This window comes from Hemiscyllium ocellatum, chromosome 10 (genome assembly GCF_020745735.1).
Source record: "Hemiscyllium ocellatum isolate sHemOce1 chromosome 10, sHemOce1.pat.X.cur, whole genome shotgun sequence".
Taxonomy (NCBI): domain Eukaryota; kingdom Metazoa; phylum Chordata; class Chondrichthyes; order Orectolobiformes; family Hemiscylliidae; genus Hemiscyllium; species Hemiscyllium ocellatum.
Genome location: NC_083410.1, coordinates 48,390,573 through 48,403,848, shown reverse-complemented (window position 1 = coordinate 48,403,848; position 13,276 = coordinate 48,390,573). Strand labels below are relative to the sequence as shown.

Sequence of the window (13,276 nt, the reverse complement as noted above, 5' to 3'; positions counted from 1 at the left end):
TAGAAGTCTATGGATTGTATAAAACTTGATAATGTCATAAATAGTGAATGAGTAACAAACTTCAAGACGACTGAGAATGTTAGAATAGGCAGACACAATTGAGTGTAGTTAAATGTGTGACTGTTATCACACTGATAACCACCTTGGAAAGGAAGGAATGAGAGAGGAAATGCAAAGATACTTTCAGTAGCTAACATCGTCTCGTGTTTCTCCATTCACTGGTAAAGCACACCCTCAGACCACCACCCTCCCCTCCACAACCTGATCCAATCAGCTCCCCAGTCATGAGCATGAAAAGTGAAGAAACTAACGATGGTGAAGAGGGGGTCTGTACGCTTTTTGTCAGTGGCCTTCCTATGGACATTAAACCACATGAGCTTTACCTTGTCTTTCAATCATTTAAGGAATATGACGGTTCACTGATGAAGCTAACATCACAACAGCCAGTTGGCTTTGTTACATTTAACAGCAGAGTGGGAGCAGACGCAGCGAAAGAATGATGCATTCACCCACGCTGTTGCTGCAGTTACAGCTGCTGCATTTCACACTCCATCTGAAGCATCTCTGCAATGATGGAAGGCCATCAGTTTTGTTAACCATTTAACTGCCCTTTACCAAGAAGTAAGGAGTGGTGGGCAAAGACAGACTGAATTTTGTTTTCAGGGTGGACTTTACCGAAGAAAATTTTGGATAACTAGCTCATTGCCACTCGCCTTGAAGGGGGTGGACTGGTCACTATGGATGGTGGATTAAGAACTTTACTGGTAAACTTTTTTTCCATGTGGGAGGATTCTGCAAGTTCTATTTACTGCATAGGTAAGTAATTTTTGTTGTTATAAAGATTGTATGTTGTATATCAATAACTTGCTTAAATACTGGCTGTCAGAGTCTTATGAAAGCTGGTAATGTCATCGAGGTGGTTATCATGGAATGACAAAAGGAATGTTATGTTAAAAGATTAACCTGTAATATCTCTCTGAACACTAATGTAATATCAAAGGGTTAAGCTGCACTGACTGAACATTCTGAAAGTGTGTGGGGATGACATTCATGCAGGAATGTGGATGACTCCCATTCAATTTAGACAGAAATTTGCTACTACTCCCTTACTATTATCAAATTAAACTATCATTCAGTGCCTTCTATTCAGAAATGCCTTCATAGCCATCCCCCAAAGCTAGTCGTGTCGTGCCTGCATTGTCTTGGGGAAACAGTCAGGAAATCATCTGCATAATGATTCCCCAAGATTAGGGCATTTATATTTACATTATCTCCAAAGAAGATCTCATCCAACCAATGTACTTGGGGTAATGTGTGACTGTGAGGGAGTGGCTGGGAGTTGTTTTGAGTGGCATGTGGCTATGGGGGAGTGGCCAGAGTATCTGAAAACATTGCCAACTGACCTGTATAAAAGGATGTGTTCTTTGTTCGGGGTCTCCCTTTGACTCAAGTTTGCATGCCTGCAAAGAGGGTCAAAGGGGTCATCTAGCCTGTACAAGCTTTAATAACTTTTAACTGTTTGCATAAGTTGGTGTGTGGGAAATGCATCTCGTGTGTGAAACCTTGAGAAAAGAACCTAACACTGTAGCCTTCAGAAGAACTGGTCCTGTTCTTGGAATGTATTCACATCACAGTCTGTCTTTAAAGCCATTACAAAATCTCTTTTATCAATCATAGTTCCTAAAATGGCCAAACCCTATCTGGTGTTTATTTGCATTGTGCATTGTGAACTATTGTTGGACTACTTTGTTAAAAGCTCTAAATTTAAAAGGCATAAATGTCTAAGCAACACCAAGACTTGATATCATCCTTTCTGGACACTTGTAGCACACACATAACATCATTCCATTAAATGTATAACTAGATACAACTTAAAACTTCTGAGGGATTCCTTATACGTACCTCCCCAAATGGCATAACAATTGATGTATGAACGGCTCAAAGAAAACTAAGTGCCATTCCTAAATAAACCTGGTAAATCATACCTAGGTTAATGACTATCATCACATCACAAGCAAAGTCCCAGGTCCTGAGTCAATAATGGAAACCCACTATTCACTCCACTAACCATGGGGTACCCAAATAGAAATCCAAAAAGATAGACAACCTAGGTTGCAGGTTAAGACTGTCACATCATGTTCCCAACATGTTTGTTAACTGAGCCATACATAATCTCAAACATTTAGCTAAGCCCATTTTCATATTTCTTGACATTACATTAAAATGCTCAAAATCAAAATTAGATACAGGCATGTTAGTACACTGCAGCAAGTGATGGTACATGTATTGGAGATGCAACAGCTAAGTATATGTGGCATTACTGAACTGTATTGTATTGTTATACACTGTGGTTTCCTTCGAAGGTATTAGTACTTTTGATAGTTATAAGACATTTTTGAAGACCTCAAAGGCAAAGTTGGCAAAGCACAGCATCCTTATTACAGAAGCAGTTGCACCCAATGGCATACAGCAGCAGAGAGAATGGAAAGCAGGGCAAACATATCCACCCAAACAACAACTTGGGTTCCTTTACTCACATTATGTCATGAAGCCCAATACATTTAAGTACTCCAACCCCTTAAGAAACGAAATTTATTTTGAACTACATTCAAAGTGGACACTATAACCCACACCAAAGTAACCTGGATGTAGGTTTGCTTGCTGAGCTGGAAGGTTCATTTTCAAACATTTTGTCACCATACTAGGTAACATCATCAGCGAACCTCTGGACGAAGCACTGCTGATGTTCCTGCTTTCTATTTATACGTCTGGGATTTTTTGGGTTGGTGATGCCATTCCCAATGGTGATGTAATTTCCTGTTCTTTTTCTCAGGGGATGGTAAATGGAATCCAAGTCAATGTGTTTGTTTGTAGACTTCCGGTTGGAATGCCATGATTCCAGGAATTCGCGTGCATGTCTCTGTTTGGCTTGTCATAGGATGGATGTATTGTCTCAGTTAAAGTGGTGTCCTTCCTTATCTGTATGTAAGGAACTAGTGAGAGAGTATGGCATTCCAACCAGAACTCTACCAACAAACACATTGACTTGGACTCCATTTACAACCCCCTGAGAAAAAGAACACGAAATGACTAGCACAGGAAATGACATCACCATACGGAATGACATCACCAACCCAAAAAAACCCAAACATGTAAATAGAAAGCAGGAAACATCCACAGTGCTTTGTCCGGAGGCTCACTGAGGATGTTACCTAGTATGATGACGAAACATCTGAAGATGAACCTTCCAGCCCAGTGAGCAAACCTACATCCAGAACCTCAACCGAGATACAAACCTTCTCAAAACTCACCAAAGTAATTGATCTAGGGACTGGTAGCCAAATCAACTTTGACAGCTATTCAATCTGATTTCTTAGTCTTCACCTACAAATACTGTTCACAGAAGTTTTTTCAGTAGCAATTGCACAATTAAAGATTTAGCATCCATTTGTAACTATAATTTTGGTGACTAGTTGGTCAGTTAGTTGAAAAAGTGGTCTCACAACCTTGCCAGAATTTTATAAACATTAAGCAAAAGCACATTTTTGGGGTGCAACTTTCTTTAGCCCGAAGATGGGAGTTTTCAGAAAGACACTACAAGTTCACTTGCCATAAATATACCAACTGAAAAGGTGTGGTCTGGGTCACCATGTTTTGTGAGTCAGATTTTCTCTCATAGTTTGAGATTGGGAAGCAGGGGGAAAAAGAAAAAAAAATGATACTGCTCAGAATCTGAATACTATAAACTCGCAAGATTACTGAATCTCAACAACCAAGAGGACAAAAACATTTGTTAACAGGAATGAATCTTCATAGTTATCATGGCAGTCAAGAAACATTTACTTCAAAAATGTATTGGCAGATAGAGTAAGCCAGGTAATGATGAAATTACTGGTGAGGTTAGTGCTATTCTGTTAATTATGTATAAATAGTTCAGCAACTTCAGGCAAGATTAAATGCCCACATCAAAGCTCACTATCTAAATTGCTGCATCTTTCCCATTAGCATTTTGTTGTCCCGTTCCCCCTCCACGCCCCGCCACCCCCAGTCAAAGCAAAATGCTCGGAGACACAATATAGTTTTACCTCCATTATTGTTATTCTGGGACCTGGAGGGAAGAGAGAATGATCACCCATGTGCACAGGGGCATGAGCTCACGGTCTTCTCTGGAACAGCAGTTTCTCAATGAACTATATAGTCATTTTACAGGGAGGAGCATCCAAATAAGGCAACATTAATTGGGTGACCAGTATAATCGACGAATATCAATCGGAAAGATTAAGCCATCTGCTGTTACACAATGAATAACTGGCTTCACATAATGAATACTTTTCACCTTGTTAACTGATGTGACATACTGAATGCTCCCTCATCTTGTTAAATGGCTCTACATAATGAATGCTTTTCCACTTTTATAACCCATTACCCTTCCCTCCAGCACCCCATTGTTAACTGTAAGTTCTTATCTGACCTGAGTCATGCTCAGCTGAACCTCTTGTTTCACAAAACCCAGAACTTAACTCTTTCCCTGCCTGCTTATACCCTATACATATTCTCATTGCACTATATGCCTCATGGTTGGAATGCATCAACTGTTAGAAAGCTATTGCATCTGTATGGTAGATATAAACTAAACCCGCACAGGAAGTTATGTTGTCACCTCAAGCACAAGAAATCTTTTTATTATAATCAATAATCATTAGCAATGACCTTGTTACTGAAATGGTCTTTATCAAAGCACAAATTACACATTTGTAATTATGACCATGGTAAACTATCCCGCCTTATCCTTGTGATACAGTGAACCACAATATTCTCCAACTCTATTGTTCAGCTAGGTGGAACCGCCTTTGCTAGATTCTGTTCTCATCTTTCAAACTATAGCTACAGAATAACATGCAAAAGCTTCTCTTCTCAATTCTATGTCATTATTTTTGGAGTCCCTGAATGATCTATCACAGGGCAACGTGTTTTCTTATTCACATGCTGCCAACTGGTGATATAGACTGAATAAACATCAGGCGCCACACATACAGATGACAATCAACTCCAACTCACTGCGACTTTTCCTGGAACCTCCCAATGTTTCTATTTGTCACACTGCTAGTCCAACATCTAATAATGAATGAGCAGAAATTTCCTCCATCTAAACATATGATAGAAATGCATTTGCTACGATTCCATCAATCTGTAATGTTTATGGTGATGGCTTTTTGTGTGTAGAAGTGTATGTCAGTCACTCTGCAAACATAATTTGTTGCTAACATATCTGCGTGAATTTAACACTAGTAAAACAATGCCTTCCTCCTGCATGCTATGGCTTCACACTTAATGGAGGATTGATAATTATTGATGACATTGATGAACTCTTCTAATTCTGCTTCTGTGAGAATTCAAATGCATCATACCATCAACACATGGACAGCAAGTAACATTATTATGTGGCTGTGTCACCTAATGAGATAATAAGACTGAAAAAATAGTCTCAAAAACTAAAACGTGTCCCTCAAAATCAAAAAGTAACTATCAGTGGAGTTTTTGGAAATAGATCTGTGCCCTGTGTAAGTGATTCCCCCCCTTTTCCTAGTCCCCTGTGCATGTTTTGACACGTGAAGGGGAAAGTGATGTACACAAATAACATGCAACTTAAACAAAGAAATAAAAGTATGAAGAGAGCTTCATTTTTTAGGGCATGGGGGAAGAGAACATGTTAAATCTTGAATATCAAGTTCAACTGATCACATTAACTTGTAATGATTCCCATGATGCTTGTTTGCTGTGATCAAAATTTAAGTGATCTTTAAATCCCATGGTCTGACTATCTTGATTCCAAGCCTGTAACACAATTAACATGGTGTAATTGTGCTATTGTTAAAGTATCTGAATGGACAAACAACTGCATGACAGTGCTCTAGACAAGGTTCATTATTGACTTGATATGATTAAAGTTATTGTTAAATTTGTAACAAGTGCACTATACAGGCTGATTGTTCTGAAACTGAGAAGTTGGTAGAGATAAGTTTATTGTTTTGTTAGCGTGATGGTTGAAAAGGGGGAACTAGTTATGTAAGATCAATAGATGTATAGCCAATCGCTACGCCAATCTGGTAAGTGGCTGATTGCTAAGTCTCAAGAAGACAGGTTTGACCTATGATCATATTGTGGAAAGCACAGAGCCAGTTATAAGGAATTATGGTCCAATATGATAACTCACTGGCTCAGGATTAAATAGGCTGATCACTACTTGGAGACCAGAGGAATGGAACTGATCATTCCCTCAATCTGACTTGCATACAAGCCCAGGCAACCCCAAACACTTGGTCACTGGAGTATAAATCTTATTGAGTATAAGATTCTATTTGTGTTCTGAGTAAATGTGTTATGTACAAATAATTATTTGGGAGCCTTGCTGTGTTGATATGCAGAGTAAACCCCCAATCCAAAAAGGAGATAGTAACTTACCAAGTTATTTTAATTGGTCACACCAGCTTCTATTGTAGACCATGGGACAATGAAACTCTTTTGCTATGACAAATATACTTCAAATGGAATTACAATTACCTTTATAGATGCTATAAGGTATTACTTGCCTTCTTATTTTAAATCAAAACTAATTCTCTGGATTAAACTTTATAAACAGTATTACCTTTTGTGCATTGAGTTTCTTGATCTTCAATCACGTTGGAGACACATGAATTTTCCGTTTCATTTCCAGGAAAAGTAACACAGCCAGTATTTTTGTTAGTTGCACGACTTCCATTTTCTGATTCTGTAGGGCTCCGTTCTTCCTGATTTGGTTGGGAATACTTTCTTCGTTTAGCTTGTGGCTGACTGTCAACTAGCTCCATGGAACAACCAGGTGATTGATTTATTGAGTAACAACTCAAGCCTTGGTGTAAAGATCTGCCTCCTGTCCATGAATCACTGTGAAAGGTGACCAGTGGGTTACTATGACAAAATGGTCTCCAATGAAAAGGTGGTCTCCAGTGGAATGGGAAGTAATTTCCAAAACCATGCAGACTTAAAGTTTCAGGAGCAAAATTGGATGGCCACCGAGGACAAGGAAAGAACGAGGTCCTATGGAACCAATGCGGGATCTCTGAGCGGACAATGCAACTCCTGCCAAAGCTCTGGAGATGATGAGTAAGCATGTGGTGCCTGGAAAACACAAATTACCCCCTTAATGTTTTATGAAAAACTAATAAACAACATAACTTATACTAGGTGCAATACCTTATTAAAACATATTAATGGATTGTATCATACTTCTAAGATTAATAAGTTATAACTAAAGTTAGTCAACTTGCAAATAGATAAATACTGTAATGTTTAAATACATCTAGAGGCCTTTATATCATTGTATTAATGGTTAATCTATTTAATTATTATAAGAATTTGTAGGGCAGTGTGCAGCATAAATCAATTTTGAAGATCTAATTTCTAAATTTACCTTCAAAACTTGATACTTTAATCAGTGCAGGAATGAAGAAAATATCAAATTAGAGGGCATACATTGATCTTGAAGATGTAATTAAAGAAAATATAAAAGTTATGAAAGGATGGGGGACTGCAAAAAAAACTCCATATGCAGCGAATCGAATTAAAATATGGTGCTGCCAATATATGTTTGCATTACAGCACTGGAATTGATGTGCCTCACTTCTTTCCAAACGTACCACAAATTATTCTTATCTTTTCCTGGAGCATGCACTGTGGACATCTGAGCATGGTGGCAAAGATAGGGGCAATACTAATGGATAGAATAGTGTTTTCTTGCCCTTTTTGTGCCATAAATTCTCTTTAAAAATCTTTTTAAAGTCCTCTTCTTACTGCTGGTGGCAGGCTCAACATAAATAAGAAGTTAGTGCAAATCTGTCTACATCTTTACAGGTTTGGCATTTCTCCAAGCAGCTAATTTAAATGAAATTTTGTCAATTTTTATCCCTTTTGAAAACTGCAATGTTAAGTGTTGGGTAATTATCTACACTTCTTAAATTAAATTGGTGTTTATTTAAGACATGGGAGGATACGAAATTTACCACCCCGATACTGCCTATACCTCAAAGGAAAGAACTCTGATGCCTATGCTATTCACAGAACTCATTAAATGACCTTTGTAAGAGGTTTACAGAGTGAACATGCAAACATGAAAACGCAATATGCGTGGGGCTTACTGCACAACCAAAAAAAATTGATTTGAAGAAAAATATATTGCAAGTCATGATCAAATCTGAGGTTTTGCTTTAATCCAATCATAGCATGTGCTTCTAAACAATTAAAACTTAAAAATAAAATCTGTTTATCATACTGCTGTGTGTGAGATCTTGATGTGTGCAACTGACTGTCACTACATTTCTTACACCCTAAACAGTGACTTAATTTCAAGAGTACTAGATCGATCCCAAAATACTGTGGGATATTTTGAGGCTGTAGAAAGGACTGTGTAAATGCAAGTACTTTCTTTAACAATGTTAAAGCCTTAAAAATGCCCAGGGATGTATAATACACTTCTCAAAATCCAAGTTATTTTTAGCTGTCACGAAACTCAGTTTAGCAGAGTCTACTAAACTCAGGCCATTTAACTTTCATTTTGACAAGGATCTCATGTTACTAGCAGGGCAGACTACTAATTTAGTCATTTAAACTGGCCAGGTAGATGTTAAATTCTGTAGAAAATTCTGTATTTTTATCACGTCGACACAGCTAAAATGTAACTGAGATTAAAAGATGTTTCAACTAGTATATTATTTATATAATACCAATATATAACTTGAAACTGATGAACATAATCAAAATCTACCATTCTGGTAAAGCATTATTCAGCCAAAATATTAACAGCTTCTCAATCCATAGATGCTATCGGACGTGCTGAGTCATTGTTTTGTTCTTATTTCTACATTCTATATCTATGTTTAAATAGGGAGCACTTGTTTATAGTATAAAATAAACAAAAAAAACCAAATATGGATTAGTGGAAAGCACATAATATGTATGTTGTATTAATCAGTCATTCTAATTGCATAATCAGTTTACTTTTGTAATTTCACTCTTTTCTTTTCTGTTCATATTCTGTGTATTAGTTTAATAAAGGATTGGTATGCTGTCCACATCAAGCTACATGGGAGGAAAATTTGCATTGTCCAAAATTGTATTGAGAAAGAAATATTAGCTGGGATTCCCATTCTCTTTGATTTTAAGCACTTAAGCTGAAGTGTATTAATGATATCTCAGCCTCACATTAGTTTACTGTCACTCACTGCCCAGAAACACTCAGGGTTAGCTGCACCCCGTTACCTCAACAATTTCAGAGGGATATGGGCCGGGTGCTGGCAGGTGGGACCTGATTGGGTTGGGATATCTGGTAAGCATGGATGGGTTGGACTGAAGGGTCTGTTTCTATGCTGTACATCTCTATGACTCTAAGATGACTAGCAAGAAGAAGAAAAACATAGTGGAGGCACCATAAAGTGCCATCCTTTATGCTAATTTGTAAGACCTTTCCACTCTAAAGATTATACTAATGTGGATATTAACACTAAGCAAGTTCCTACCCTCTTAAATTCTGTGTATTCAGCCTAGCAGAGTACCCAAAAGGTGTGAATCGGTTGATATTCATTCTTCAAGAACTGCAGCAGAAACTGTTCTTCCAGATGCTACTGAATCAAACCCACAAGACAATATACACAAATAAATTAAAACGAAAAAAAAACAAGTCATAGCAAATATTTATTTCATTTATTCTTTCATGGGATATTAGTATCACTGCTATTTATTGTCAAATTTTAATTGCCCTTTGGAAGGAATAGGGCAGGTGATGAGTTGCCTTCTGGTCTGCTGTAGTCCATTTAGTGCAGGTATACCTGCAGTGCTGTTTGGACCTTTCCCTTTTGCATGATACAGAGTGGCTTGCTAGTTCATTTCAGAGTAGACAGGCAGGCCTGTCTACTTTGGATTGCAGCATCTGCAGTTTTTTTTTGTCTCCAGTCCATTTCAGAGAGCAGTCAAAAGTCAACCACAAAGTTGTAGCTCTGGAGTCACATATGACCAAACCAGACATGGAACCAGTTTTTATTATCTAACACACCTAATCAAATGGATGATTTTATGGTCACCATTTACTGAGGCTAGCTTTCACTTCTAGACCTGTTCAATTAATTTAAAATGCACCAACTGCCATTTAACCAGATTTAAATCAGCATTCCCTGGGCCTCTGAATTACTAACCCATATCAAAATATACCATCATCCCACTTCAAATTCATTAGCCTCCATTATTGGAAGGACCATGGAACTCTGAATAAGATTTACCAAGACAAAATGTTAGGAAAGTAAATTCAAATCAAGCTACATTTATTAGTGAAAAATACATCAAAGATATGATCTAACCAAAATCATTATCTAAGTCTGACTCAAGAATGGTAGTTAGCTGCTGAGTTCTAGTAAAACCAATTCGGCAATTAACCATAGTTCAAAAAGGGGCGAGAAGCATCTCTCTCCATTTGGAAGAATTGTTTATATATGTCACTAGAGGATACTACTCAGCGATCAGGGGGCAAGACACTCAAAAACTATAACAACGCTTGAGCGAAAAAAAAATTCTTGCTCTTCCATTTAGTTTTTTCAAAAGATCATTTGATCCTCTGCTGTAACATTTCAAGACTGGATTCATGTGATAGGCCTGGATTAGTGGTGCTGGAAGAGCACAGCAGTTCAGGCAGCATCCAAGGAGCAGCGACACTGACGTTTCGGGCAAAAGCCCTTCATCAGGAATTTTGCCAGAAACGTCGATTTTCCAGCTCCTCGGATGCTGCCTGAATTGCTGTGCTCTTCCAGCACCACTCATCCAGAATCTGGTTTCCAGCATCTGCAGTCATTGTTTTTACCTAATATGATAGGCTGGCAATGAAAGAGTTGCAACTGATAAGAGTACTTTTCATTACCATTGAAAATCTTAAAACCACTATGGAACTAATGAACATCTTCTGAAGTGCAGCCAGTCACTAACGTAATACAGGAAACACAACATTTCCCCCAAACATTAGTGTGGATTTAGGGTGCGAGTGTCACGAATATCCCCGCTGCTCCCTCAGCACTGGATTGGTGTATCAGCTTTGATTTTTTTGCTCAAGCCCCCAGGGTTTGGGATTTGAACGAGAACCTTGTGTGTCAGAAACCACAACACTGCCACCTGAACACAGCTGACACCACTCAATGGCGTAATAAGGATCATAAATTTAAAAACAAATATAAACCACCACTTACGGCGTCATCAACAGGAAACTAATATATTCGAATTAAACCCCATATTAATGGTGACTAATTAACTAATTCAGAATACTGATTAAAACCCTGGTCGATCCCACTGCTGCCGGCTCCAGGCCTCAGCTTCCACCTCCGTCTGGGGGTCGCACAACGACCGCGCGTGCAGCCTTCTGGGAGTTGTAGTTTAACAATCCCGCACCACCACTTCGGGCAATAGGACAATGCCGTCCTAAAAAACTACAACCTACGCGTGCTCACTACTCCACCAAACATTCCTAAGGCAAACCTCAAGGTTCAAAAAAGCGGAAAGCAAATCGCAGCGCACTCCATTATACATCAAAACACTAAAAAGGTCAGGCCTTTGTACAAACCACTATCAGAGATTTTTTTTAAAAAACTTAAAAATCAGAATTTAAATGAGGCCGGTTCCAGGTCTCAGCCTCCCACCTCCGTCCAGGGGTCGCACAACGACCGCGCGTGCGGCCTTCTGGGAGTTGTAGTTCAACAATCCCACACCGCCGCTTCCGAGCAATAGGGCGGTGCCACCCTAAACACTACAACTACGCATTAACACCAATCCACCGATCATTCCTACGGCAAACCACAAGGTTCAACATAATGGAAAACAAATCGCAGCGCATTCCGTTATTCATCGAAACAAAAAGAAATTCAGGCTTTTGTACAAACCATTATCAGGAAGATTCTGATTTAAACTTAAGAATCAGAATCTAAATGAAGATATCATTTTTAAATTAACTTACACGTGCAAGTACATATTGGCTGAATAAATGTTGATGTAATATTATTGATCGTTGATGAAATTTGAATGAATCTTTCCTGTATCACGTTAACCAGTATTAGACTCCCAAGAAATCCCAAGTCTGTTGAAAAGGTGCCTTCTGTTAGAAGGGCGGGCTTATCACTGAGGAACTTGCACTATGTTCGCTTCCGTGCAGGCTTAGTCATCATTACATTATATTCTTTTAAATCAAATACTCACGCTAACATGTTTTTTTTCCCGCAAATTATGTTAACCACTTTAAAATCGTGCCTAAACGACTTACATTAATTTGTATTTTACATTCCAAACGAATGCCGGCTGATTATTACAATCAAATGTACGTGATTTGAGTTCTGATTTGCATTATTAAATAAGCCCAGTAAGATGTTTTGATATATTTCAACCAGTGCAATATTGTATGCTCATAACACTACAATCACATCCTGTAATGATGTGTAACAAAGATCAGTGAAGTCATACAAAGCATGACAAAGGCCAAGTGAAGCAAAACCAGTATTTTTTTTCTTATGTCAATGAACCAACTAGCAAATAACAGGAAAACGGTTTTTTCAGATTACGTGCTCCAAAAGTAATGAATAATTGGTAAATTACCAGTTACTTTGATCGAGATATAATGCTACTTCTGAAAGGTTTGTCCTTTTGTTTTGTCCTACAATTCACACATCTACAATGCCTTACTGACTTCCCTAGCCTTACCTCCCATGAAATAGCATTTTGTTTCTATATGGCCTAGTAAATTCAAATTTCTGTCCATTTTCTTGGAATACCTAAGCAGAGGAAATAATCCTTTACCCTCGTCCTGTTCTGGCAAAGGGTACCTTCAGCACAGCTAAACCATTTTCACCTACTTATAGCCCCCATCACAAGCTCTGCTTTCTGTTTGGGCTGGAGATGGTGTGTGGTGGTGGTGGAAGAGCAGTCTCCTTTGAATATTGCATTAAAATCAATACCCTGACAGGTCTCACCAGGGGTCACCTATGCAATATCACAATGAAAAGCATGTAGTCACACAAGATAACCCGCCCTGGGTCATAGTGGAAGTGGCGATCTTTAAGGATTATTGAGCACCATATTTTCCTCCAAAATGCAAAATCCCAGCCTGACGGCTAAATTTTGCTGCCCTTCAGAATTGGTTGTTGTTATATAATCTTATAATTTTGAATGGATCAATGTTGGAGACTGCATTAAGTTCTACCCAATTTAGTTATGTCAT

At 38.3% G+C, this 13,276-nt stretch overlaps 1 protein-coding gene across 2 annotated transcripts in view; it reads right to left on the bottom strand.

Moving 5' to 3' along the window:
- The window catches only part of angel2 (angel homolog 2 (Drosophila)), a 50,605-nt gene extending 39,210 nt beyond the window's left edge, over window positions 1-11,395 (bottom strand). Inside the window, exons 1-3 of one of the 2 annotated variants that reach the window (XM_060830896.1) lie at window positions 11,262-11,395; window positions 9,552-9,656; window positions 6,647-7,158 (exon numbers count right to left, since the gene is read on the bottom strand). In XM_060830896.1, coding sequence (XP_060686879.1) covers window positions 6,647-7,158; window positions 9,552-9,616 — 577 coding nt within the window. In that variant the 5' untranslated portion in view covers window positions 9,617-9,656; window positions 11,262-11,395. The remainder of the gene's footprint in view (window positions 1-6,646; window positions 7,159-9,551; window positions 9,657-11,261) is intronic. The other variant, XM_060830897.1, reaches the window with a different exon arrangement.
- Between the last annotated feature and the right edge of the window lie 1,881 nt (window positions 11,396-13,276).